This window comes from Mesoplodon densirostris, chromosome 9 (assembly GCF_025265405.1).
Source record: "Mesoplodon densirostris isolate mMesDen1 chromosome 9, mMesDen1 primary haplotype, whole genome shotgun sequence".
In the NCBI taxonomy this organism is placed as follows: Eukaryota; Metazoa; Chordata; class Mammalia; order Artiodactyla; family Ziphiidae; genus Mesoplodon; species Mesoplodon densirostris.
This window is the reverse complement of record NC_082669.1, coordinates 108,139,284-108,166,471: the sequence shown is the minus strand read 5'-3', so window position 1 is coordinate 108,166,471 and position 27,188 is coordinate 108,139,284. Positions and strand designations below refer to the sequence as shown.

At 58.1% G+C, this 27,188-nt stretch overlaps 1 protein-coding gene across 1 annotated transcript; it reads left to right on the top strand.

Moving 5' to 3' along the window:
- Nucleotides 1–1,365: 1,365 nt before the first annotated feature.
- Nucleotides 1,366–26,534, top strand: WDR86 (WD repeat domain 86). The gene is made up of 6 exons (XM_060108665.1): nt 1,366–1,528; nt 11,662–11,803; nt 14,529–14,949; nt 22,711–22,846; nt 25,937–26,040; nt 26,361–26,534. The coding sequence occupies exons 1-6, from the start codon at nt 1,366–1,368 to the stop codon at nt 26,532–26,534; spliced, it is 1,140 nt and encodes a 379-aa protein (XP_059964648.1).
- The last annotated feature ends 654 nt before the right edge of the window (nt 26,535–27,188 follow it).

Here is a 27,188-nt window from a genome sequence, read left to right as displayed (position 1 = left end):
CAATGCCCCATGGGACCCCATTATGGGCTTTTTTTTCGGAGTCTGGACACGGTCAACCGTTAGAAGGTCCGGTCGTCGTGATGAGGGCTAGCTTTCCAAAGCCACCCTGCTCCCCGCCCCCCAAAACACACAGACACAAATCCGATCTGAGATCGCCCGGCTAGCTTCTCTAAAGAGCTCTGGAGGGTTCGGGGAAATCCTGCTACCTTTAGGACCTGGAGGATCCGAGTAGGGGGGTCACCCCGCCCCCCCCCCCCGCCCCCCCCACCCCCGGCCGCCGAGCCGGCAGCGGAACTGCCTGATGGGAACACGCAGACCCGCGCTCCAGGAGGTCTCGCTGCCCGGGACGTCGGATTCCCGCGGAGATCTCGGTGGACAGTCAGAGGTGCGCGCCGAGCCTGGGAGCGCGGGGGTGGGGGTGGGGTCCCCCTCCTCTTGCGGGACTTATTTAGGATTCGGGGTGTGCACGTGATTCCCCAGTGAGGGCGGACTAAGGGCGCTCTCCAACAAGCAGGGCCGACCCCAAGTGCCCCGAGAGCCCCTCTGGCAGGGTCCTTAGGACTGGAAGCCTGGAAGGAGCTGACGTGCCTGGTGGTGGCGCGCAGCCGGGGGCCCGAGTGAGTTCCCGGCGTGAGCGTCTCCCCAACCCAGACCCTGCAGTCCACCTCCTTCTCCTCCTTCTCCTCGTCCCGGCCTTTGGTCCTGGCGGGGGTGGCAGGGGGCGGGAGCCCAGAGGCGCAGGCCGGGCAGCCGGAACCGTCGCACGCCGAGCGGTCCGCAGCGTCCCCGGGGCGGGCGCGGGGACCGCGGGCTGAGGTCTGTCCCGAGAGGGCGACGGCGGGGGCGAGGGGGGGGGGCGGGAACGCAGGCCAGGAAAGTGGGAGGGGACAGGTTGAGGGGTGGTCTCTGAGGAGGAGCCAGGCTGAACTGTATTGTTCGCCTCGGCCGCCCGGAGCGCGCGGAGCGGGCCGGGGAGCGTACGCGGGGCGCTCCGCTTCCCGTGTTCCCCCCGTCCGAGGCGCCCCGAGAAGAGACCCGGGCTTTCCCGAGCGCCCCGGGACGCCTCTTCTCAGGTGGGGTGCGGGTCTTCCCTGGGGGCGCGGGCAAGGGAGGCGTTCCGGGAGTCCCGAGTGGGCCGCCCCGCGCAGCGCAGCCCCTGCCGGCTCCGCGGGCCGGGAGGCCGGGTGGGCGCACGGGAGCGAGCGTCCGCCGCTTCACCCGCGCCGCGTGCTTCCGCAGGAGCCGGGGGCCGGGGGCCCCGCGATGGCCGCGGGACGCAGCCACAGGGAGCCGCGGCGAGGATACCCGAGCTCCCCTCCCTAGCGGCGCGCAGCCTCCTCCTAAGTCCGCCGCCTGACCGGCGGGATGGGGGGCGGAGGGTCTGCCCTGAGGGTCTGCGCGGACCACCGCGGGGGCATCAACTGGCTCAGCCTGAGCCCCGACGGGCAGCGCCTGCTGACGGGCAGCGAGGACGGCACGGCCCGACTCTGGAGCACCGCGGACGGCCAGTGCTGCGCCCTCCTGCAAGGTAGACCCGCTTGGCCGCGTCCTCCGACCTCTCTCTCTGTCCTCCTCTCTGCCGCTCGCCTGCCTCAGACCTGGGCGCTTTTGTCCGCAGACCCCTTCCCCAAAGTCCAGCCCGCGCCCATCGCGCTGGGTGGGGTGGGAGTGGGGGAGGGGGCTACAGTGAGCCGAGGGGCGAGGCTGCGAGGGCGCAGATCACCTGTCAACCGCCGGGTGAAATCCCTTCCATCACCGCAGTTTTAACAAACAAAAGGAAATCGCAGCTCTGCCGCTTTCAGCTTCCCTCGTCTCTCACTGGCCTTGTGACCTTTGGCTGAACATTTCCTCTCTCGGGGCCTTTGTAGTCACGACGGTGGCTTGTTAATCGGCCTGGGCACTACGGAGTGCACTCCGCATGGTGTGGTACTGTTTTCCCACCACTCGTGCAGGCAGGCGAACTGAGGCACGGAGTTAAGTAGTTCACCAGCGGTTTACACAGCCCATGGCGGGGGCAGAGTCGAAAACCCCCTCCCTCATCCGAGCCCCCTGCCCTGCTCTCTCGCTGCCTCATTTCACCCGCAATTTGGCATGTTTGGAAACTCCATGAAATAGCAGGAGGTACACATGGGCGTAACTATTGTTTTATGAAACAGCCCTACCAGTCTACCCACACCGATTTATATTTGTGGCTTACTCAAGGGGAGGTGGATGTTTTTCTTACCTCGGGTCCCTGTCACATGCCTGCAGCACAGGACTGTGAGGTCCCTCTGTTATCTGAGTGGCTCCTATATAGCCCCTTGTGGAAGCACCAGGCTGCCTGCACTGTGTGCACAGTTATTTTTCACTGTTGGTTTTTCCACCATAATCAGCAAATCCTGGGTGGCCTGCCCCAGGCCTCCTGGCTCATCTAGGCACAGGGGGTAAATTAGCTTCCACAGGGAGTAAATTAGCTTCCGTATTGGCTGATCCTGACCCTGCTGGTTTTCTTTTTTTTTCATTTTATTTTATTTATTTATTTATCTTTGGCTGGGCCATGAGGCTCGTGGGATCTTAGTTCCCCCCGACCGAGGAGCGAACCTGTGCCCCCTGCAGTGGAAGCACGGAGTCTTAACCACTGGACCACTAGGGAAGTCCCACCCGGTTGGTTTTATTTTTATTATTTATTTATTTATTTATTTATTGGCTGCGTTGGGTCTTCACTGCTGTGTGTGGGCTTTCTCTAGTTGCGGCGAGCGGGGGCTACTCTTCGTTGCAGTGCGCGGGCTTCTCATTGCGATGGCTTCTCTTGTTGCGGAGCACGGGCTTTAGGTGTGCAGGCTTCAGTAGTTGTGGCATGCGGGCTTCAGTAGTTGTGGCGCGTGGGCTTAGTTGCTCCGTGGCATGTGGGATCTTCCCAGACCAGGACTCGACCCCGTGTCCCCTACTTTGTCAGGAGGATCTTAACCACTGGACCGCTAGGGAAGTCCCACCCTGTTGGTTTTACATCAAAGCAGTTATGGTAGGTATTTCAAAGCTCAGTAGGGATGCATTTTGGACTGCCTGCTATTTGGGAGCTGGTATAGATAATGGGGGGTTGGCCACCACACACAGATAGTCACACACACACCAAGGCATAGATCTGTTAGAAAATTTCAATCCAGTGTGTATTGCTTTCCAAACATGGGAACAGTATCTGGAGGGCTTTCAGAGATGCAGGTTCCTAGGTCTGGGTTTCACTGAGCCTTTGGGGGTGGGACTCCAGAATTGGCATTTCTAACAAGCTGTGAGGTGACTCTGATGATCGGCTGGCCCGGGGAGCCCTGGGCCTGGGACCCCTTGTGGGAGCCCAATTTGTAGGCCAGTTTCTGCATCAGGAAGCTCCAGTTCTTTCCAGGGTGGTTCTGGCCCGGTGGGCACCTGGCTCTGTCCCCAGGGCCCATAGCCCTGCCCAGCCCTGCCCTGCCATCCTCACCCGGCTCTGTGCCTGGCAAGGCCCCTTCACACCCACTTTAGTGACCCTCACAGCGGCTCGTCCCCACAGGACACCAGAACCTGCTTCCTAGCAAGGCCACGCTGGACCCTCTGTTGCCCTAGTTGGAGGCCTTCCCACTCCACGGGAAAACGCTATCAAACGGAAAAACTGCTGACAGGGTCGTTTCTTTTATAAGGGTTTGCACTTTAAGAATTGTCAAGGACAGAGGGGACAAAAGTAACCTTTCCTTATCCTGAAATTGCACTAATAGACTTGTGAGAGAGTCATTTTGGGTGTGTGATAATCCTTGTGTGGCCCCCATGGTAAGCAAGGACCTGCCAACTGCTCCTCTGTGGGATTTGTTTTTATTGGCTGCGTTGGGTCTTCGTTGCTGCACGTGGGCTTTCTGTAGTTGCAGCGAGCGGGGGCTACTCTTCATTGTGGTGCGCGGGCTTCTCATTGCGGTGGCTTCTCTTGTTGCAGAGCTTGGGCTCTAGGGGCGCGGGCTTCAGTAGCTGTGGCGCATGGGTTCAGTAGTTGTGGCGCATGGGCTTAGTTGCTCTGTGGCGTGTGGGATCTTCCCAGACCAGGGATCAAACTCGTGTCCCGTGCATTGGCAGGTGGATTCTTAACCACTGCACCACCAGGGAAGTCCATAGGATTTTTTTTGTATCAGTGAAATATTAATAAAAATGTCTTGACATTTTAGTGCCCTATATTTTATAAATACCCTTCTAAGTACATATTTCTTATGTCATTAACCCTTGCAACTGTGAGGTGGATAGAATTGACAGCAGTTTAGGGACTTCCCTGGCAGTCCAGTGGTTAGGACTCTGCACTTTCACTGCTGAGGGTCTGGGTTCAGTCCCTGGTTGGGGAACTAAGACAGGCTGCGTGGCACGGCCAAAAAAATAAATAAATAAATTAAGAACAATTGACAGCAGTTTATTTATTTTTAAATTTTTATTGAAGTATAGTTGACTTACAATGTTGTGTTAATTTCTTCTGTACAGCAAAGTGACTCAGTTATACATATATATTTATATATATTCTTTTCCATTAGGGTTTGTCACAGAATATTGAATGTAGTTCCCTGTACTCTACAGTAGGACCTTGTTGTTTATCCATTCTATATATAATAGTTTGCCTCTGCTAATCCCAAACTCCCATTCCTTCCTCCTCACCCCTGGCAACCACAAGTCTGTTCTCTATGTCTGTGAGTCTGTTTTTGTTTCGTAGATATGTTGATTTGTATCGTATTTTAGATTGCACATATAAGTGATATCATATGGTATTTGTCTTTCTCTTTCTGACTTACTTCGCTTAGTATGGTAATCTCTGGGTCCATCCATGTTGCTGCAAATGGCATTCTTTCATTCTTTTTGATGGCTGAGTAGTATTCCATTGTGTGTATGTGTGTGTGAGTGTGTGTGTGTGTACACACCACATCTTCTTTATCCATTTATCTGTCAGTGGACATTCAGGTTGCTTCCATGTCTTGGCTATTGTGAATAATGCTGCTATGATAACACCAGTTTATAGATGAGAACAGGAGATGCAGATATTTACCAACATGCAGCATGTTCTAAGTGTCTCCTAGACACTCACGTCGTGAGGCAGGTGCTGTTGTCAGCACGCCTGATGCATAGTGCGGTTGCAGGGTTTGTCCAGGGTCTCGCGGCTGGTCGGCGGCAGAGGGGCTTGTCGCCCACTGTGTGGCCCCTGCTCTGGGCAGGACAGAGTTGCGGGGAAGCTGTGCTCCCCCGGGGCCACACGGCTGATCAGCGACAGACCCTGCAGGTCCCCTGATTCCAAATCCAGGCTCTTCCCACTGCCGTCTTAGAAACTGCCACCTCGGGGTGAGTGCCAGCTCCTTGCATAGCTTGGGGCCCACAGAAGGCTTCAAAGGAGAGCCTGTTGGTGGGTCAGGCCTGGATTTCTCAGGCAGAGCGGCCTGGGTTGGCAGCTCCTGCCATGCGTTTTCCTTCTGCAGACGAGCTCACGGTGCAGAAGCAGTTGGGGGCCAGAGGATCTTCCCAGATCTTCCCGGACCAGGGCTCGAACCCATGTTCCCTGCATTGGCAGGTGGATTCTTGAACACTGCACCCCCAGGGAAGCCCTATTTATGTATTTATTTTGGCTGTGCCAAGTCTTAGTTGCAGCACGCGGGATCCTCAGTTGCAGCATGAGGGCTTCTTAGTTGCGGCATGCATGTGGGATCTAGTTCCCCGACCAGGGATCGAACCTGGGTCCCCCGCACTGGGAGCTTGGAGTCTTACCCACTGGACCACCAGGGAAGTCCCGTGCCTCAGTTTCTTTATCTGTGAATTGGGGGTGATAACAAGAGGAACCTAATCTCATAAGGTCATGGTGGGCATCAAGCCAGTTAATAAAGAATTCCTAGCTCATTGTATTCGCTGTCTTATCCTTCATCCCCGAAGTGAGTAACAGCATCCCTTGGCACTGTGCCATGCCAGCTCCAAAGCTCTTCCTCATTTGCCTCCCTTTTTTTTTTTTTTTTTTTTTGCTGTACGCAGACCTCTCATCGTTGTGGCCTCTCCCATTGCGGAGCACAGGCTCCCGACGCGCAAGCTCAGCGGCCATGGCTCACGGGCCCAGCCACTCTGCGGCATGTGGGATCTTCCTGGACCGGGGCACGAACTCGCGTCCCCTGCATCAGCAGGTGGACTCTTAACCACTGTGCCACCAGGGAAGCCCCCACAACTCTTTATCATTCCGTTTTGTAGATGAGGAAACTGAGGCTTGCCAGCCCTCTGCGCTCCTCCCTCTGGGTCCAGAGCCCTTTCCCCCTCAGCTGCCTGTTGGCTTGACTGCTCTGGGTGCCTGTGTTGGATTCAAAGGTGCAAGAGTCTCAGATCCCGCCCCAGGGAATTTGCAGATTGGATTGAGAGAAGGATTGCTTAACTAAGGGGCTGTGTGCACTTCAGAAGAGCAGGAACTTGGTGGGCTGGGGTGGTCAGGGTTCACCTCTTGGCCCAGGAGGGCCTGGAACTGAGACAATTTTTAATTGTTATAAAAAACACACAGCATAATATTTACCATCTTAGCCATTTTTAATATACAGTTCGGAGACATTAAACGTTCAGAATGTTGTGCAGCCATCACCATCACCTCCAGGATTTCTTCCTCTTGTAAGACTGAAACCATCCCCTCTGAACAATAACAATAACAATAACCTCATTCCTCCCTCCCCCAGCCCCTGGCACCCACTGTTCTACTTGCTGCCTGTAGGAACCTGACTCCTCTGGGTGCCTTGTATAAGTGGAGTCACATATTAGTTGTCTTTTTGTGACTGGCTCATTTCACTCAGCACAAGGTCCCAAAGGCTGTAGCATGGGCCAGAATGTCCTTCCTTTTGAAAGCCGAATGCTGTTCTGCCGTGTGGATCTTATACATCTTCTTTATCCATCATCCATCGGTGGACACTTGGGCTGCTTCCACTTTCTGACCATTGTGCATGATGCTGCTGTGAACATGGGTGTGCAAATATCTCTTCCAGGCCCTGCTTTCCATTCTTTTGGGTATAGACCCAGAAGTGGGATTGCTGAATCATCTCAGACATATTTTGAAACAGGCACGTGGAAGCACAGGGAAGGCTCTCAGACATAAACAAATCGTTATTAACTTTGTCCTGGTCAAGGAAGAATTCCATCAAAAAACAGTTTGTTTTGGGCTTCCCTGGTGGCGCAGTGGTTGAGAGTCCGCCTGCCGATGCAGGGGACACGGGTTCGTGCCCCGGTCCGGGAAGATCCCACATGCCGTGGAGCGGCTGGGCCCGTGATCCATGGCTGCTGAGCCTGAGCATCCGGAGCCTGTGCTCCACAACGGAAGAGGCCACAACAGTGAGAGGCCCGCGTACCGCAAAAAAAAAAAAAAAAAAACCCAAAAAACAACAGTTTTAATTACGGATGTGAAGGAGGCCCACACTGGCAATTCACTGTAAAGCTCTGCAGAGACCATGGTCTGGGGCAGGTGAGCTCCCCTGTGGATGTGGATTAAGGAGAACGGGATGGAGGTGGGAGAGAGTTTGGTCAAGGTTGTGGAGCTGGTGAAGCTGGGCTGAGGACAGGCCCTGCGGCAGCAGCAGTGAGCAGAGCATCAGCCCGGGCGGGGGGCTCGGGGGCGGGTGGCCCAAGCCTGCGTCCTCAGTGGCTTTGTCAGACCCTGTCCATTCCAGCCAGGGCTCCCGCGCTCAGACAACGACAGGAAACAACTGGCACCTCAGAATGGTAACTCAGGGAGAGTCTAATAGAGGGACGCTTGTAAAATGTGGGCAGCGTGTGGGGAACCACTGTATCTATGGCGAGTACCAGAGGAGCTGTCACCATCCCCAGGCCTGAAGGAGGGAGGGTGGGAGCGGTCACGGCCGCCTGGAAACGGCTGGGGAGGGGGCTCCCTCCGGGGAGGCGTGACCGTGGTGTGAGGGCCTCGGCCAGTGCATCCCGAGCTAGAGACCCCTCCTGGGGGTCCCAACTGTCTGACCCCTGCGGGCAGCAGAGGAGATCGGGAGCCCACAGCAGGTGGGGGGCGCTGCAGGGCGCAGGCTGGAGAAGACGAGGACCCACGGGGGCAGACGGGCGAGAGGAGGCCCCGCTCTTCATGCCGAGTTGAAGGCGTGTTCAGCTGGGCCGTGCCCACTCCAGGCCCCTCTGCCTCTGCAGACCCTGGTCTCCAGCGCAGCGAGCTGCTGCTGCCTGGGGAGGGGGCACTTGGACTCTAAACCTCCAGCAAGGCCAAGGGCGTGCAAGCCGGGAGACAGGGCCGGCTACCTTGGCAGGAAACCCTGAGCCTCAGCATATTCTTTTGAACATCATAACCGCATTTTATCTGCATTCTACATCCCTTCAAAAATATTTATTTTTAGTTTGGCTTTCTTGCTTATTCTGCACAATTCCAACAGCTTGTGGCCGAGGCGCTGCGGTCCCTGGAGACATGACGGGCCCTCCCTTCTCCGAGCCCTCACTCCTCCACCCCTGGTGATCCTGCCGGGGCGGTGGAGCCCTGTCGTTGGTCTGTGGATTATAGTCTGTGGTTTATAGTCAGGGGGGCACTCCGCAGCCCCCAGGGCCCCTGTGCTGCAAGGGCTCTGAGCCTGGATCGCTCGCTCCCTTGGGTTGTCAGATGTGAGATGGGCGTCTTGTGCTGGAGAAGGGGCTTGTGCGGGGGAGAGCCTTGATCGATGCAGGGACCCCCGCCAGCTTGGCCAGGCCCCTGAGGGGCCGGAGGGTCAGCCTGGCCCAGCTTCAGAGACGAGTTCTTTTACATTGAAAAACTTCTTTTTATTATCACCTCTTTTCTTCAAGTCTGTTTATATTTCTGTTGATTTGCAATCCGTGTATATATCCTTTTTTTTAATTCTACGTATCAGAAAAGCTGTCCCACTCTCACGGTCTTGGTTAATGGCTGCAGTTTCACCGAGTCTAGGTGCCACGCTTGGATTTTCAGTGTTTTTCTTGGCCTAATTGACGGGTTCACGTGACACTCTGCCTTCCTGCTGTCAGATGCTGCTGAGATGGCACAGAAGGAGCTGGAATGGGAGTGACACCCGAGGGAGCCTCTCCTGGCCTTGGTTAGCACTGGGGACTCCTCTCATGGTGCTGAGCCCTCCCGACCCCTCCTGATGGCTGATCTGGTCTCGGGGAAAGCTCGTTGAGAATCCTCAAATATTTATAAACATTTTGGGGTTGGCAAAAGGCTGGGCTGTGTTTTGCCAAACACATTTGCCCTCGACTTTTTTTTTTTTTTTTTTTTTTTGCGGTACGTGGGCCTCTCACTGTTGTGGCCTCTCCCGTTGCAGAGCACAGGCTCCGGACGCGCAGGCTCAGTGGCCATGGCTCACGGGCCCAGCCGCTCCGCGGCATATGGGATCCTCCCAGACCGGGGCACGAACCCGTGTCCCCTTCATCGGCAGGCGGACTTTCAACCACTGCGCCACCAAGGAAGCCCTGCCCTGGACTTTTAAACTGATGTGCACTTTGAGGGAAACAGTCTGCAGCCTCTTCCCGTGTTTACTTAATTTACGCAAATGTTGTTTTCCTAGAGGCCTGGTATGTGCTATCCAAGAAGATGGGAAAATGTTTCTTTCTTACTTTAAAAAAAAATTCTGTTTCTTAGAACCCAGGAAGTTGGATTCTTCCAAGAGAAACTAAGCTTGACCCCAGGGCCAAAAAAAAAAAAAAAAAAAAAAAAAAATGTGTGAATCAGCTTGAAACTACCCAGGAGATTCTAAATCCCCATCTACAAGATACCAGATATCTAGATGAAATTTTAAAATCTGATCGAAATCCTTAAAGTAATAAATAGGACGCTCCCATGTGTTATTATTTGAATTCATCAGTCTCCTCGTCTGTGAAATGGCTCTTAGGTCTAACATTCCTCTGCTTCCGTTGATTTTCTGGTCCCTGAATTCTTCTCCAATAGAGTCAGCTTCAGTTTGCTGTTGCAAGTGCTTATATCCGAGATGGAAACACTTTTACCTGAAAAACAGGCCCTACTGTGTCCAAGGATGGAGGACTCGTGGGCTGCTTAAGAATGGTCGAGGGGTAAACGTCGCCCCCACAGCCAGGGTGAGAGTCAAAAGATCTGACAACTGCCCCGTAAGAGGATGACAAGGTGCACTTGGCCGAGACCCCAGACTGCGGGGCCCTCCCTCCGTCCCAGACCTGCACCCTCACTGTGTCTACTTAATCCACCGTTTCTGCCACATGCCTGAATTCTGGCCCCAGGGGCCCCTCCTGCTTTGGTGTGTGCTAGCTTCTCTCCCAGATGCTCTTCCTGTTCTCCCGGCAGACACGGGTACTGCGTAGACCCCTCCTTGCCTGCCACACCCAGGCTCCTGCTCTGTCGACCCTCGTCACGCTCTGTCCTAGCACGTATCAAGCTCGGCTGACAGTCCCTCTTTCTGGGCTGGCTGCTCTGTTTGAAGGCAGGGAATGTGTTTTAATTACCTCTGTTTCTGTATTTGTGTCCTGCGGCTGCTGTGACCGATGATCGCACTGGGTTTCCTTAAAACAAGTTTATTCTGGCACAAGTCTGGAGGCCCAAAGTCCAAAATCAGCGTCACTGGGATGAAATCAAGGGGTTGGCAGGGCTGGGTTCCTTCTGCAACCTGTAGGGGAGAATGCCGTTGCCTTTCCAGCTTCTGATGGCTGCTGCACCCCTTGGCTTGTGGCCCCATCACTTCCATCTTCAGGGCCAGCACCTGAAAACCTCTGCTCTGTCTTCACGGTGCCTTCTCTGTGTCCTCAGATCTCCCTCTGACTCCTCTATGTGTGTATTTATTTACTTATTTGGCTGTGCCGGGTCTTAGTTGCGGCATGGGGGATCTTTAGTTGCGGCATATGGACTCTTAGTTGCGACGTGCAGGATCCAGTTCCCGGTCGAACCTGGGCCCCCTGCATTGGGAACATGGAGTCTTAACCACTGGACCACCAGGGAAGTCCGTCTGCCTCCTTCTTATAAGGATGCTTGTGATGGCGTGTAGGGCCCACCCTGATATCCAGGACAATCGCCCCGTCTCAAGATCCTTAATTAATTGCATCTATAAATGTGTCTTCTTCCAAGAAAGGTAACATTTCTGGGTTCCAGCAATTAGGACCTGCTCTCTTTGGGGCCAGAATTCTGCCTACCACAGTATCTCTCCCCAAATGTAAGAACAGCTCACGCCTAGCATTTACACAGCCGGCACAGGAACACCGTGAGATAGGCATTGTCACTCTCCCCATTTCAGGTGAGGAAATCGAGGCACAGAGAGGTGAAATAACTGGCCCATGGGCAGCCAGTAGCAGCACCAGGCTGCTAGCCCAGGCATTCTGGTTCTGAAGACCATGCCCTTGGCCTCTGCACTTCCTGCCTCTGTAACATGGGGTTTGTTGAATGACTGAGTGAAGACAAATAGCTGAAAAGTTTGAAGACTAAAAGGAGATAACTAAGAAGCGGGAGGGAGGAGAGGAGGGAGGAAGGATTCCAGGGCAGGCCAAGTGCCCCCTGAATTGCTCCTGGCTCCCACGATTCCTGAGATTCTACCAGACTTAAAGCACCATTTCAACACGCTAGTCGCTACTGGACTTGCTGCAAACACTTGCTGCCCCCTGCTTTCTTCCCTTCCTCCCCATCTCAAACATTCTCGAAGAAAAACAGGAGCTGGCATGCCCTGCTGTGCTCACGTCTCCCCCCCTCACCTGCAGGGCACGAAAGCTACGTGACCTTCTGCCAGCTGGAGGATGAAGCCGCCTTCACGTGCAGTGCTGACTGCACCATCAGGAAGTGGGACGTGCTGACCGGGCAGTGTCTGCAGGTGTTCCGGGGACACACGTCCATTGTGAACAGGTCGGTGTGCCTGCCAGGCGGGGAGGACTCGACCTCTCCTCATGGTACCCGGCCGAGTCCCAGGGGACAGAGATGTAGGCTGTGGGGCCCCTGCCCTGGAGGAACTTAGCTTCCCTGGGGAACACGTGTGGACGTGCGGGGAGGTGGTCTGGAGCAACAGCAGTGGAAGGACAGCAGTGTCCCCAGCGCAGCGAGCGCTCACTGCCCAGGGCTGCAGGTGGGGGGTTGGGAGGCGGAGGTGGGGCAGGGAGGCACCACGAATACTTAGACCAGAGCCTGAAAGCCCTCCCATGGCCCTGGCAGCACAGCTGCCCCCAGCTGGGTGCAGGGAAAGGGGCTGGAGGCTACAGCTCCCACCGAGGGAACAAATTCCAAAGGAAATGGCTTAATTGGTACCTGATGGTGGACTGGGGGCTCGGAGGAGGGGCAGAATGGGGGTTGCTCTGGAGAGGGTGTTTTTTTTTTTTTTTTTTTTTTTTCCTTTTGCGGTATGCGGGCCTCTCACTGCTGTGGCCTCCCCCGTCGCGGAGCACAGGCTCCGGACGCGCAGGCTCCGGATGTGCAGGCTCAGCGGCCATGGCTCACGGGCCCAGCCGCTCCGCGGCATATGGGATCCTCCCAGACCGGGGCACGAACCCGTATCCCCTGCATCGGCAGGCGGACTCTCAACCACTTGCGCCACCAGGGAGGCCCAGGAGAGGGTGTTTTTAAACCTCTGCTTTCCGTGTTGCCGTTGACGATATCCCAGACCCTCCGTCTCATGGAGGTTTGAATTTTTGCAAAAACGTATTGTGTTTGGGTCTGAGCTGAGCCATGGAAATTCCTTGGTGATCAGATCAATTGGACACTATCTCTGCAACTTGGGGCCGTCGCAAACTCCCGAGGGAATGCCCGGTATGAGCAGGAGTCTGGGCACCGGGGCCCTCGTGACCTCACTGGCCAGGAAGGTCAGCTGCCCGGGCAGCGAACTAAGCAGGGAAAAGGCCCAGTGCAGGCGGGCGTTTGGCGGGGTCGGGGTCAGGGACGGAAGGATGTTCTCAGCCAGAAGGGATGCTGGCGGCGTGAGCTTTGTGGAGCCTGGGTCCGGGTGGGACCCTTCTGGCCTAATGTTCCAGTGCACGGCGGGTGGAAGCGGTGGGTCAGCCCGATCATTAACTGCCCGGAGTACCAGCTGCCTGCAGACGGAACGGTGCTCCCACAGGGCGGGAACAGGGGAGCATCCCTGAGCAGAAAGGCAGAAGGGTCGTGTTGGCTCAGGATGGTCCTGAGTGGGGAAGGACCCCCGCGGGGACCCCATAGAGCTCTGCCCCAGCCCCCGCCTCCTGCAGCTGAGCTTTTATCCCCCCTACACCCCCTAGATAGAGCAGGCGAGGCCCGGGGACCTGGGAGACCAGCCAGCACCCCGCAGGCCGGGGCGGAGGAGGGCTGGGAGGGTGACCCGGAGTTCAGCTCTTGCTGGCCTCTTCCGCACTCTTTCTTGAGAAAGAAGTTTGTAACTGAGGAAAAGTGTGGGCCTGGGGCGCCTCCTCTAGTGAGGCTGTGAGTGGCTGGAAGGGCTGACAGAGGATGGGGTGGGTGGAAGCAGGCCACATCTCAGGTGACCAGCCAGCCCCCCGGTTGTACCTGGAAACGAATCAGTGGCTCCTCAAAAGGAAATCTGGACAATTAAGGCTAGAAGTGATGCTCTGCCAGGTGTAGACTCTCCCGAGTGCACACATGTTCACACACAAGTACACATATGCGCTCATGCACACACACACACACACACACACACACTGCTTTTGAGCAGTTGGCTGTTGTAAACATCTCTGGGTGCATATTTGCATTATTAAGTAACTGTGCTCACAGATGTGTGATGGCCCTGACATGAGGACGTGGACTACACGTCTCGTGTTTTCAGAGCCGGGCCAGGTGTGTGAGCTTCTGGGGGCACCGGCCCGGCCTGGCGTCCCAGCCGTCACAGGCCACACCCGGCAGGACTCGGGCCGCCAGAACATCACCCGAGGCACCACGTCGTCACTTTCCTTTAGAAACACACATGTGGTGAAACCCGTACCTCCTGGCATTAGGGAAGAAGCCATCAGTAGAGGGTGTGCTTTTCTTGTGCTGCGTCCTTGATGACTTGTGGGAAGTGAGAACCGCCCAGAGGTGAGAGGCCGCGGAAGGAAGGTCTGCTCTGTTCCGTGTCCGTCTTTCCTCCTGCCTGTGCTAGGCTCCCAGGCAAGACCTTTTAAAAGAGGGGGCACCAGGTGCCTCTGAGACCGAGATGGGGGTCCTGACCCCTCTGTGGCCACACAGACGACACGCCCCATTCCAGGTTCAGGCCGCAGCCCTTTGGGGGTGGTGTGTAAATTAGGGTCCACCCTCATGCCCTTTGAAGTTATACACAGAGTTCTATGCTAGAGACAGATGTATATTTTCTGCAGAGAAAGTCTTAGCATACATCAAAATGAGAATAGGAGTCATGAATAGTTACTGCTTGGCAGGTTCTGCTCCACCCCCCGCCCCCCAGCCCTCCGTGGGCTCTCCTGGCTCCCTCACTGTCCCCCTGCTGCTGGGGGCCTGAGATTCCTCAGCCTTGAGAATTTCTCAGACTCGGGTCTCCCAGTCACTGGGACCATTCATTCTTCTCACCCATCACCTGGGCTCGTTGAACACATAAGACGCCAGCCTGCCGGGCAGCCCTGCACGCTCTGACCCCTGACCCTTCCCCTCTTGCCACCAGGATCCTGGTCGCCAACAATCAGCTCTTCAGCAGCTCCTACGACCGGACAGCTCGAGCCTGGAGTGTGGACAAGGGGCAGGTGGCCCGGGAGTTCCGGGGCCACCGCAACTGTGTGCTGACTCTAGCCTACTCTGCCCCCCAGGACCTCCCTGGGGCTCCGTGCGCGGAGGAGGCCGTGGCCAGGGGACTCCTGGTGACCGGCAGCACGGATGGCACGGCCAAGGTCTGGCAGGTGGCCAGCGGCTGCTGCCATCAGACACTGCGGGGCCACACAGGTGCCGTGCTCTGCCTGGTGCTGGCCACGCCCGGCCACACGGCCTTCACTGGCAGCACGGATGCCACCGTCCGGGCCTGGGACATCCTGAGTGGGCAGCAGCTGCGTGTGTTCCAGGAGCACCAGGGCTCCGTCATCTGTTTGGAGGTGAGGTTGGCCTGGCTGCCAGGGAGGCCCCTGGCTCCTCCTCTGAGCTGCCGCCCCACCCAGTGTACCAGTCAGCTCAGGCTGTGGAACAAAGTACCACTGACTGGGCAGCTTAAACGACAGAGATTGATTGGCTCACAGGTCTGGAGGCCGGAAGTCCGAGATCAAGGTGTCAGCCGGACTGGTTTCCTCTGAGGCCTCTCCCCTTGGCTTGTAGACGGCCATTCCCCCGGTGTCCTCACACCGTCTTCCCTCTGCTTCCAGATTCCCTCTTCTCGTAAGGACACCGGTCATACTGGATGAGGTTCCACTCCAGTGCCCTCATTTTAACTGAATTAAGTCCTTAAAGGCCCTATTTCCAAAATACAGTCACATTCACAGATACCAGGGTTAGGGCTGTTGCCAACACATGGATTTTGGTTTCCGTCCGTGTGAAGTGAGGATTACGTCTACGCACAAACCGTGGTCCATAATTCCTAAATCCAAAAGTTGAAAAAAACGAAGGTTTTTTCTTAGGCTTGGCATCAAAACTCATTTTGATATGAGGCTGGTTGTAGTGAAGTTTAATCTCACTTCCTGGGACTGCATGTACCTTTGCTGTGGAAACACAAGTGTGTTCCTCAAATCCAAAGACTCCTGGAACACATCGGCCGAGGTTTGGATTAGGGATTACGGACGTGGAGCTGTGCCCACCCTGTGTTGTCGTGAGGATTTAGTGAGTCGACGGCGGACGCAGTGGCTGCTGCATAGCCTGTTCTTGATGCCCGTCAGCCTGTGATACTGTTGCTATGAAGCATGTGTTGCTATGAGGATGTGTGGCCTGCACTTGGCCGGCATGTCTGCAGGATGTGGTCCCTCCCTCTATCTAGATATTAGGGTCTGGGTGTTCCTGGCCCGGGTCGTGGCCACAGCCCTTTCCCTTCTCCAGGCCAGTTCCCACACCCGAGGTGAGCAGGTTGGGGTGCAGTGCTCGGAGGCACCGAGCCTCTGGGGAGCCACCCATGAAGCGAGGGGGGTGGCCTCAAGGTGACAGGAAGCAGTGTGGCCGTCCCCTGGAGAGCCAGGCCAGGAGGCCCGTTAGGGGTCCTCGAGGTGAGGGGCAGCCCTGGGGCCCCAGGACCAGTGGAACAGAGAAGGGCTCCGCTTGGCTTGCACAGAATGACCTCTGGCCCCTGGTGAGCGCCAGAGGGCCCATGTCTGTTAGGCTGGATAAATTGCATTTTTCTAGTGATGGGGGCAGGGCGGGGGATTGGTTGTTACTGAGCTGAGAGTTGGCCACCTGGTTTCTTTTCCTTTTTTTTTTTAACTTTGATTTTTTTAAAAATTTTTATTGCAGTAGAGTTGATTTACAATATTGTGTTCGTTTCAGGTGCGCAGCAAAGTGAATCAGTTATGCATACACATATATCCAGTCTTTTTTAGATTCTTTTCCCATCTAGGCCATTACAGAGTACTGAGTAGAGTTCCTTGTGCTGTACAGCAGGTCCCTAAGCCACCCGGTATCTGATCCCGGGATTTGGGGAGGCAAAGGGAGGACCGGCGGGCACCTGGGAGGCAGCGCTGTGTGTGATGGGGAGAGGTGTGTGGGGGGCAGTGGGGACGCGTCCTGGGCGGGGCATGGAGGGACGGGCTCTGGGTTCCTGAGGACGAGTGGGGTCTCTGGGCTGAGTTTCCTGGTACCGCCCAGGGGCAAGTCCGTCTCCCGTGTTGGAGTCAGCCTGCAGGGCGCGGAGCCCAGTGTTGGGCACAGCAGTGGGAGTGAATGTGCCCGGGAGCAGAGCTGGTGGAGCCCGGACCTCTGCAGGAGGTGCTCAGGAGACCGTGAGAAGCACGAAGGCCAGGCCAACTCGTAGTGTGAGGTGCCACTGGGGTGGGGTGCTCCTAGTATGGGGTGCTCCCAGGGTGGGTGCCCCGCTGTGAGGTGCTCCTGGGGTGGGGTGTCCCTAATGTGGAGTACTCCTGGGGTGGGATGGAGTGCTCCCAGTGTGGGGTGCCCCAGGGTAGGGTGCCCTAGTGTGGGGTGCTCCTGGGGTGGGGTGGGGAGCTCCCAGAGTGCAGTCAGTGTTGTTCCCATGAGCACACACCAGGGTCTGTCCAGGATGGGTCCCAGGCGGGGGTGGGGGGGTGAGCGTGGGGGGAGGGCCCTGCTGGGCGGTGGGATGGGGACGGGGCGGGGTGAGGGTGGGCACAGTGCAGGGTGCGGAGGCCCCTGGGGTCAGAGTTGGAAGGAGGCAGGGCCCACGCTGTTGGCTTGGGCGGGGAGGGTCGCCCCCAGCGTCCGGAGCAGCGGGCCCCGTTGTAGAGGCCGGACCTAAAACAGAGCCTGAAGGGACGGGCGCAAAGGCAGCACACGCGCTGGTGCCACAGCAGCAGGGGCGCTTGACTCAGGAAACATGCGGCTCTTCGGTTTGTTGGTTCGTTACTTCATTAGCTGTTAAGTCACAGCCTGCTTCGCCCCACGGTGGGACTGAGGCAGAAAAGCCCCCGTTTTTCAGAGTAGTTGGGGGATAAGATTCTGCTCGATAAGGTCCAGGGCCACCATCTCCACAGTAGGTGGCCTGGCGCCTTCCCGAGAAACGGAGGACCTGCCGACCCCCGGCTGTCCAGGCTTCCTTTGCTTTGATATGACGTCCCCTCAGAGGGGGCCACAAAGGCCCCTGTAGCTTGGATGCTGTATTGTCGCGTCTCCCTGCTGTGTTTCCCCTGTACAAACTCAGGTCTAGGTGTACCGCGACTTGGGAGACGCACGTGCGGGTGACCTTTGGGTGTGCTGGCTTTGCCCGCTTTCCAGGGTCCCTCCTTCTCCCCACCGTTGGGTCGGGGAAGACCCTTTCCCTCCCGTCCTGATCTGCCTCTTTAATAGAAGGGCTTCCCCACGTCCCCCCTGCCATCAGAAACTTGCAGGGCCGCCTGCCAGTCTCGGCCCCAGCCCGTGAGACCCTGGCCATGTGGGGCCGTCCCTGGGACCCTGCCGTCACCTCTGGGCTGAGTGTGAAGCACAGCACAGCGTCGGGGGCGCCACCCCCTGCCCCTGCTCACCTTACCTCCTCCAAATAGGTGACCCTCGGTTCACGTCTGCACGTCTGTTTCCTTCCTGTGTCCCTTCCCTGCACGTCCACATGCAGGTTGAGCCACCTAAGCCAGGGAAGGATCTCTCCTTGGGCACCTCCCAGAATTCCGACCCCCGCAGCTCGGAGAGCGGTGGGCTGCCTTCCCAGACGCCCTGCAGAGGCAGGCAGGGTTCCCGGGGGTCTGGAGACCCGGGATGGTTCTGTGAGCCCTGCGGCCTGGCCTCTGGCATTGAGGAAGCACTCGTGCCGGCAGGTGGAGAGGGAGGGAGTTGTCATCCGTGGTTTCCCGTTAGGCTGAGTGTGAGGTGTCCGCTGGGATCCCGGGGGGCCTGTTCCATGGAGCTGCGGTGTTTACACCGTCCACACTGTCCCTGGGAAACAGGTCAGGCCCTTTTGTGTATTGAGATGAACTTGGGGGCCACCTTTTCAGAGGTTGGGGAGAAGAGAGGAAGCTCACAGAGCTATGCAGCCTCCTATGCCCGTCTCTGAACCATCGGCCCGTGTGGATGAGGTACCCACTGCAGCATCCTGCCTCCTCCTTGCAGGCCTGCGGCCCACTCTGAACATTCCGGGAGCTGAGGCGAGGCCCAAGAAATCGGCCAAGCCCTGGGGGGCCTCTGCCTTTCCTCTTCACTGTGGGATGTGTATCCAGGGTCAAGCACGCCAACCCCAGAGGGTTCCAGAAGCCAGGTGGGGGCAGAGCAGGAGTGCACAGGCCTCCTACGGAGCAGGTGGGCCAGAGCAGAGGTGAGGGTCACTTCCAAGTAACAAACTCAAGGTCAAGCCCGCTGACCACCGAGGGGGACCGCTCCTTTACCCCTGCTCTTCGGAGGGGCTCCCAGGGTCTGGGCTCAGCCGGCTGGTCCTTGTGAAGAAGGAGAAAGCGGAGACTCTTTCCTGTGCCTTCATATTTTTTAATTTTTAGTTATGAAACATTTCAAACATAAAGTATAGCAAACGGTAAAAGGGACAACTATGTACCCACCTTTGAAATGAGATATTAAACATTTCCAGTATAGCCAGAGAGGGACAGGAAAGGCTCTGCCAGGTGTGGGGCAGCCCAAGGGCTTGGGGCATATGCACCTGCCCGTCTGCAGCATCGTCAGGCCCTCCGTTCTTTTCCTACAAAACACTGTCCTGCCGAAGCCCGAGGGGCTGGAGCAGAGATTGCTGTTGCCTTTTAGGGATACGTACCGGCTCCTGGGTTAGATCAGGCTGCGTGCATTATTGAATTTACCCTCACGGCCACCTGTAAGGGTGATTGATTATTTTTTCTCATTTTGTACGTGAGAAGACGGAGGCTCAGAGTGGGCAAGCAATTTGCCCAAGGTCTCACAGCTGGTAAAGGGCAGAGACAGGATTTGAACCCAGGACTGAACATGCAACCTGTGCTTTTTTTTTTTTTTTTTTTTTGGCGGTACTCGGGCCTCTCACTGCTGTGGCCTCTCCCGTTGCGGAGCACAGGCTCTGGACGCGCAGGCTCAGCAGCCATGGCTCACGGGCCCAGCCGCTCCGGCATGTGGGATCCTAACCGGGGCACGAACCCGCGTCCCCCTGCATCGGCAGGCGGTCTCTCAACCACTGCGCCACCAGGGAAGCCCCAACCTATGTTTTTAACAAGCAGCTTTCAAAAGGTGTGTCTGGGCCCATACCGTGCTGGAGTCAGGGAGCCTCTTCCGACAGGAGGCTGAGTGCCCGGAGCCTGGCTGTGCTCTGCACCTGGCCCTGCTCACCACCTGGCCCAGCTGCTGCTTTCCCGCTGGCCTGTCGTGAGTGGAGGGGAGGGCGAGGCCGCACCCCTGGGGCCGCAGCAGCAGAGCCCCAGGCCTGCCCTCTGCTTGGGTGGATCACACGCAGGGAGATGGCCCATAAGCCCCGTCCCGTCTTCTCGGAGCTGCCTTGGCTGCTGGGAGGGAGTCCTGCTGGACTGGCCTTTGTGACTCGCCCTGTCAGGGTCTGTCCTGCTTTCCCCACATGCCTTGAGCCTCTCTGGTCTCCGTGGGCTGCCCTGCTGCTCCCCGTGGGTGTCCTTTCAGGAAACCAGCCAAAGCAAGCAGTGAGGCATCCGCCGGCTTATCAGCCTCAGGGCTCAGGAACTGTGCTTTGAAAGTGTGCTGCTTTTTAAGCACATGCGCCAGGCCCTGCGTTGTCGGGACACCCGCTATGAGCAGGAGGCATCTTCCCTTTGTCTCAGCCGCTGTGGACGCTCAGTGCCTCCTTCACGGGGCCGGGCAGACAGAGCTGCAGAGGCCGAGTGGCCTGCATGTGCCACTAGGGTCTCCATCTCACAGGCTGCCCATACCCACTCCCCTTATTATAGGTCTGGGAGCCTCAGTGGGTAGTTTGGAGAGTGTGGTCCCTGGAGGTCTGGGGCTGCCTCTGGGAGTGACACTTGGTGGGGGGACAGTCGAAACACTGGGGGCCAGTGACAATCGGCCTGGGGGGGCAGGATGCAGACAGCGCTGGGCAGCCTGAGGAGGGGTCCTGGAGGGCGGCTTTCCCCCCAAAGATGAGGGGGGATCAGCACAGAGAGGACTTGTAAAGGGGAGCGTGGGGGGCTTCCCTGGTGGCGCAGTGGTTGAGAGTCTGCCTGCCGATGCAGGGGACGTGGGTTCGTGCCCCGGTCCGGGAAGATCCCACATGCCGCGGAGCGGCTGGGCCTGTGAGCCATGGCCGCTGAGCCTGCACGTCTGGAGCCTGCGCTCGGCAACGGGAGAGGCCACGACAGTGAGAGGCCCACGTACTGCAAAAAAAAAAAAGGGGGGGGGCACGGTGTGTGTCCGGGGATCTCAGGGCACAGCAAGGACACGTGCACCTGGGGAAGCCGGGCCACATTCAGGCTCCAGGCACAAGGCTGAAGCGGGGGCCCTGAAGGCCGAGAGCAGGTGGGGATGCCAGGCAGGTTCCCCTGCCCTTCTCGATGGTGGTGCAGACGGAGGGAGGACTGGGCGATGTTTTGGACCCTGCTGGAGCCCTCGGGTGTGCGGACATCGCACGCGGCCCTGTCCTCAGGGAGTGGACCGCCAACGGGAGAGGCCAGAAGCCAGGCTCCATTGGCTGGGCCAGTCGTAACCCCAGTAGGACCGGAGGGCAGGGCCTGAGAGACGCAGGCCAGGCCTGTCGCCCACTTGGTCCACCCTCAGCCTCTGCCTCCAAGAGGTATATGTGTCCCTCGAGAGTCCACCCCCTCTGCCGTAGCGATTGGCCCAAGGCCAAGTTTGACCTGCGCTGTGGCTGTGGGGTGAAAAGATGCACTGGGCCAGAGTCCTATTCTCCGGGATTTAAACTGGGAAGTAATATGGGGAAACTGAGTCAGCTGTGGGAATTGGAGCGGAAAGTGGCCAAGATGGGTAGGTAGTGTGTACTCGAGCTAGGAGGACTCGGGATGAGTTAAGGATGCCCATTCCAGGGATTTCCCTACGGTCCAGGGGTTAGGACTCCACGCTTCCACTGCAGGGAGCACGGGTTCGATCCCTGGTCCGGGAACTAAGATCCCGCAAAACAAACTAGGCCCACCGCCTGCTGCCCCTGGGAGAAGGACCTCATCTTTCCTAAGCCTCCAGCGGCCCCTGGGCCCCAGCGGCGTCCTGGATGGCTGTCTCGGGGGCTTGTAGCCTGCCCTCCTCTTCCTGGGCCCTGCAAAGTGGGAGGAGGCCTGGTACCATCAGCCAGCTAACGGCAGCTGAGTACCCCACTCCGCCAGCCTTCGGTTCTCGTCCGTGTCTCCAATAGCCAGAGGTGCTGTGCTGGCTGGGAGCTCTCTGGGCCGCGTGGTGTTTGCTGTAGGGAAATTTGCAGAATTATTTCAATTGTCTTTGGGCTTCCCTCGCGCTAGTACCCTGTCCCTCTTGGCAGGGGTGCTCCTGGGAGGGGGGCTTCCTCATGCCCTTCCCTTGTCTCCCAGGCCCTTTCCTAACCTCCTGCAACGCCAAGAAGGGGTGTGAATGCCACTCCAGCTGGCAGCGGCGAGCAGGAAGTGGGGGAACCTGTGTCCAGGGTCAGGGGGGCAGGACCCCATGATGGCTCCTGGGTGTCCAGCTCCGGTCCCAGCAGAGGGCTACCTTACACACACCGTGGTCAGTCAGGTTACTTCTAGAGCTTTCTCCTATCTCCCTTCCCCAAGCAGAAGTCCAGTGTGAAAGCCCTGCCCTGGGTGCCCTTTTCTCAGCTGTAACAGTACCAGGGAACAGAAGTAGCTACAGGTGGAGTCACACTGACCTTCCCGGGGGCCAAGCTGTAGGAACCTGCTAAAGAGAGACACCTGGCAGTAGCAGCAGCAGTGCTGGCCGACATTTTCCGGTCTTTGCTCTTAGGGTGCTGAGCGCTGTACGGTCGTGTCTGAGCAGCCCAAGGAAGGGTCTGGCGTGATCCTTGTCTGCGGGTGAAGCCGCTGAGAGCAGAGTCACTGACATGGCCAAGGGCCGGTCAGGATCTGAAGCCGGGTCTGCCTGAGCTACACGGCCCTGAGGGGAAGAGAGGAGCATCGTGACCTTGGGTGCTGGAGTGGGTAGTGGTGGGGGGCGACCCAGGGGCAGGGGCATTTCTGGCTTGTCCACAGTGTCTCCACTGAGACCTGCCTGTGCCCCTCCACGTTCCACAGAGAGAGGTTTGGAGGGGCTTCCGGGGTGCCCCCTATGGTCAGCGGTACCCGTGTCCGGTGCCGACCCTCCCTTCCCCCCCCCCCCCACAGCTGGTGAACCGGCACGTGTACTCAGGCAGCGCCGACAGGACGGTCAAGTGCTGGCTGGCAGACACGGGCGAGCGTGTGCGCACGTTCGCGGCCCACAGACACAGCGTGAGCGCCCTCAAGTACCACGCGGGCACCTGTAAGTGACCCCGCCCCCCCCGTAGCCCCAGCCTGCCTGTCCCCTTCACGCCCCGCCCCCCAGCACGTCCGCTCTCGCCCAGACCTCTCTGCGGCTTCTGACTGCGCTCCTCCCTCTTTGAGCCTCAGCTGCCACTCAGTTTGGTCAGCGGCCAAGGGCGGCGGCTGTGGCCCCTCAGTGCACGCGTTTGTTCCTCCAGCAAAAGGAGTTCCAAATAAGGGTGTTGGGGCTCCTCCCACCTTTACCCGGCTAGGACGCGCAGCGACCTGCTTGTTCAGAGCACCTCAGGTCAAGAGCACGTCTCAAGGACACATTCTAATTCTCGAGACAGTAACACCACTGAACTCCAGTCAGACTTGAGGGCCGCATGGGTTTGGCTTCACTTGGCATTAGGTTTGACTACAGATAAGAGAAAGTCCAGACAACGGGTTTATATAAGATAGTGGTTTATTTTTCTCTCAGGTAGAAGAATTTCAGAGGCTGGCAGTCTAGGCTGGAACGGATGGCTCCACAAAGTTGTTAGACACCCAGCTTCCTTTGTTCACTTCACTTCATCATCCTCAGCATGTATCGGCCATCTTTAAGGGGGGGCCTCATGGTTCAAGATAGCTGCTGGAGCTCCAGCCATCACATGTTTTAGGCAGGCAGGAAGAGGAGGAGGGAAGGGCAAAGGTGGTGTCTCCTAGATGAGCAGAGGCCCCTTTAAAGATCTTTCCTGGAGACTCCACCCGAGGACTTCTGCATACATCTCTCTGACCACTGCCTGCAAGAGACAGAATAATAAAAGCTCTTGTCTGGGGATACTGCCGCCAGGATTAATCAGGGTTACTTTGGAAAGAAAGAAGGGCAGTGTGGCTTGCTGGGTAGTCAGCAAACTCTCTGTCCCACAGGTCTCCAACTGTCACACATCTGGGCTTTCCTGGCTCTGTCCAACTGGCCAGTTGTTTACACCCCAGACACACGCAGAGGACAGGCACTGTTCTGGGGAAGCAAAACCCACAACCTCACCACACCTACATGGGAGGGGGGCTCCCAGGTTCCTGGACATCTCTTTCCTAAAACGATCCCCAATGTTATATTTTGCCATCAGCGTCCTCTCTGTCTCTCTCTCTCTCTCTCTCTCTCTCTCTCTCTCTCTCTCTCTCTCTCTCTCCCCCTCTCCCTCTCCCCCCTCCCTCTCCCTCTCTCTCTCCCCCTCTCTCCCTCTCCCTCTCTCTCTCTCCCTCTCCCCCTCTCCCTCTCCCTCTCTCTCTCTCTCTCACACACACACACACACACACCCCTGCAGCAGGAAGCCAGCCCCCCTAGGTGAAGCTGAGCCTGAGAACCGTCTTCCTAGCACAGCAGTGAGGGAGCAGACTGGGGTGGGGGAGGAGCCACAGTGGAAAATTCAAGTTGACTTCACAGCACAGGTGTTAGATGAAGATAGAATGGATTTCCGAAAATAGAGCGTGAGATGCCCTCAGGATTTAGGTGTCTGACGCATAACAATGATTTTTTTCCTGTTCCTGTGTCCAAGCCTGTAAGTGTGATGGCTCCGCTCCTGTCGGGGACCTCTAATTTAAAGAGAAGAACGTTGCCCAGAGCGCCTCCCCGTGGCAGCGGCTGGGATGAAACCTGCCGCTGCAGCAAATCCCACAGACCCTACCTGCTGCCCGCTGTTAAGGAACTTGGTCCTTGGTCTTTGCCAACAGGCTACAGGAGGATCAGACCTAATTCCGGACCCTCTTCCCACCCTCAGGATGCCCAGTAACCACAGTGCATTGGTGGAGGGGAAGGCAGGAAAGGAGCTGAAGAGGCCGAGAAATGAAACTTTCCCTCCAAGTCCACATTCACTAGTAGCTTTAGCAGCAAACCTGGGACTAGGCAGGTGACACAGGAAATGCGATAAGGAATAGACACCCCAAGGACAGGGAGCCCCCAGGGGGTGCTTACTGTGGCTCACTCAGGCTGCTGGGTGGCTGTAGCAGATGCTATGGGTACCACGCTCAGGGGCACTTCCTGCTGCAGCACCTGAGGTCCTCTGCCCGAGGGTGTTTTCCTGTGAGGCAGGTCATGGGAGGGCTGGGAGTTGACGGATAAGTAGCCCAGTGTCCGCCCCTTCTCCTAAGGGCCCCCAGCAGTCACCTGCTCCCTTAAACACCTGCATGGGAGTCCTTCCTTCCTGTTTCTCTCCTCACTTCCTGGAATGCCCTGCCAGGTGAACTGTTTGTACTCGAAACCTAGTGTCAGGCTAAGATGGTAAGTGGACCAGGGAGTTTCTCTGGCCAGTGCCGTCAGTGTGGTCCCTGACCAGCAGTATCAGCATTACTTGGAATTGGCTAGACATGCAGGTTCTCAGGCCCCACCCCAGACCTCCTTAAATCAGAAACTCAGGTGGGCCCAGCCTGCCCTCGGGAGTTTGAGAACTCTTGGACTAAGTTATGTAGGAAAAAGCCCAAGGGAGGCAGAATCGGGAGGTTCCCCCTGGGAGAGGTTGGGCAGGGGCCCTCTAGTGAACCCTGGAGGCACTGGGTTGTGTTTGGAGGGCCAAGTTCATTACTGAGGAGGGGGAGGAATGAGTTTCTGGTTGGTCCTTGCCCCAAGAGGCTGCTCAGACGGTGGGGGGTGGGAGGGATGACCCCCCGAGGCAGGGGCTTCAGAGCTGCTGGAAACACCGGGCAGGGAAGCTAAGCTTCACCAAAGGCTTCCACCAAATGGCCTGAGAGTGGGAAGCTGGGCCCAGGTGGTACTCAGGAGGGGTGGAAGCACCTGGAAGGACTTGGCAAGCTGACCTGAAGCCCAAGGGTGGTGGGGCAGCCGAAGTCCTGCAGAGCCGGCTGCAGCCCACGGAGGGCGCCTCCGGGACCCTGGGCGTCACCCTGAACTCACAGGAAAGTACTGAGATAGGGAAGGTGCCACCTCCTTCCTTTCAAGGGGCTTCTGCTGCTTCCCATTTGCAATTACGACATCCCTGGGAGGCGAGCGGACGGGTCCTGGAGAGGGTCCCCGGCACTCTCCCCGCCCTGTCCATCCACGCCCCCCGCCCTGCGGAGTCCCGAGGGGACGAGGGCTCTCGGGCGGGAGGCAAGTGCCGCCGTGTGTTCACAGTGTTCACGGGCAGCGGGGACGCCCGCGCGCGCGCCTTCGACGCCCAGTCTGGAGCTCTGCGGAGGGTGTTCCGCGGCCACGCCTTCATCATCAACTGCATCCAGGTAGGCGCTCCCGCCCTCTCCGGGGCCCCGTGGCTGGTTGGCAGAGCGAGGGCGAGCCCGCCTGCGCCTCTGCCTCGGAGGGGAAGGGGGGAGGGGGGGCCAGGCAGCAGCGCTCCCCTGCGGGCAGAACCTCCCCGGGGCCGAGGCCCCCTGGGCTGAGCCTTCTCCATCAGGCGGCCTGGGCGTTCGCGGCTCACGCCGAGGCCCGGGCCGCCGCTGGCCCGAGGCAGGGCGGGGCCTGCACCTACGTGACCCCGTAGCGCGGGGTCGGAGGGCGGTGGCGCGCCCCCTCCAGCGACGCCCACGCCCCGCGCCCGCAGGTGCACGGCCAGGTGCTCTACACGGCCTCGCACGACGGCGCGCTGCGCCTCTGGGACGTGCGCGGCCTCCCGCGCGCCCCGCCGCCGCGTCCCGCCGCCCCCAAGCGCAGCCTCTCGCGCCTCTTCAACAACAAAGTGGGCTGCGCCGCCGCCGCGCCCCTGCAACCGGCCTGAGACGCCCCGAGCGGCCGCGCACGGACCCGCGGAGGGAGCGCGGCTGTCGGCACCGGGGGCTCCGAGGGTAAGTTCCGGGGCGGCGGTGGTGCCTGTCCTCCGCGTCCGCTGACTTCCGAAGCCTTCGCCAAGCCGCCCGTGGGGAGGCTGTGCCTGCCCGCCACCGCGTCCCCAGCCCGCCTCTCGGTCTCCACCTCCTTCGGCCAGAGCCCCTGCGGAGCCCAGCCCTCAGCCTGCTCTCCGGCCCTCCCGGGACCCTCCCGACTCTCAGGGTCTCCAGCCCCACGGCCCCGGCGCCCGAGGTCCTCCGAGACCAAGCCTTTCCTGCGGAGCGAAGCGGACGCTTCAGAAAGCCACACACCGGGCCTTCCCTGGCGGTCCAGTGGTTAGGGCTCCGCACTGTCACTGTCGAGGGCCCGGGTTCGATCCCTGGTCGGGGAACTAAGATCCCACAAGCCGCGCGGCGCGGCCAAAGAAAAAAAGCCGCAGACTGTCGTTATTTTGGCAAATTGTCCACTTGTGAAGAACCGAAATACAGGTCCTTAACAGTGCTCTGCGACACGTCGTCTTTTGTTCTGCCCACGGAGTCCCAGCCCCATCCCAGAGGGAGAAGGGGTGCCGGGAAGCAGGGGCCTCACGCTCGCCTGGGCCTGG

What these genes read in the sequence shown, in the direction of transcription:
- WDR86 (XM_060108665.1), top strand. Translation starts at nt 1,366, where the DNA reads ATGGGGGGCGGAGGGTCTGCCCTGAGGGTCTGCGCGGACCACCGCGGG. An exon ending in CAAGTACCACGCGGGCACCT is followed by an intron (nt 22,847 to 25,936) that starts GTAAGTGACCCC and finishes GTGTGTTCACAG; the next exon opens with TGTTCACGGGCAGCGGGGAC. An exon ending in TCATCATCAACTGCATCCAG is followed by an intron (nt 26,041 to 26,360) that starts GTAGGCGCTCCC and finishes CCGCGCCCGCAG; the next exon opens with GTGCACGGCCAGGTGCTCTA.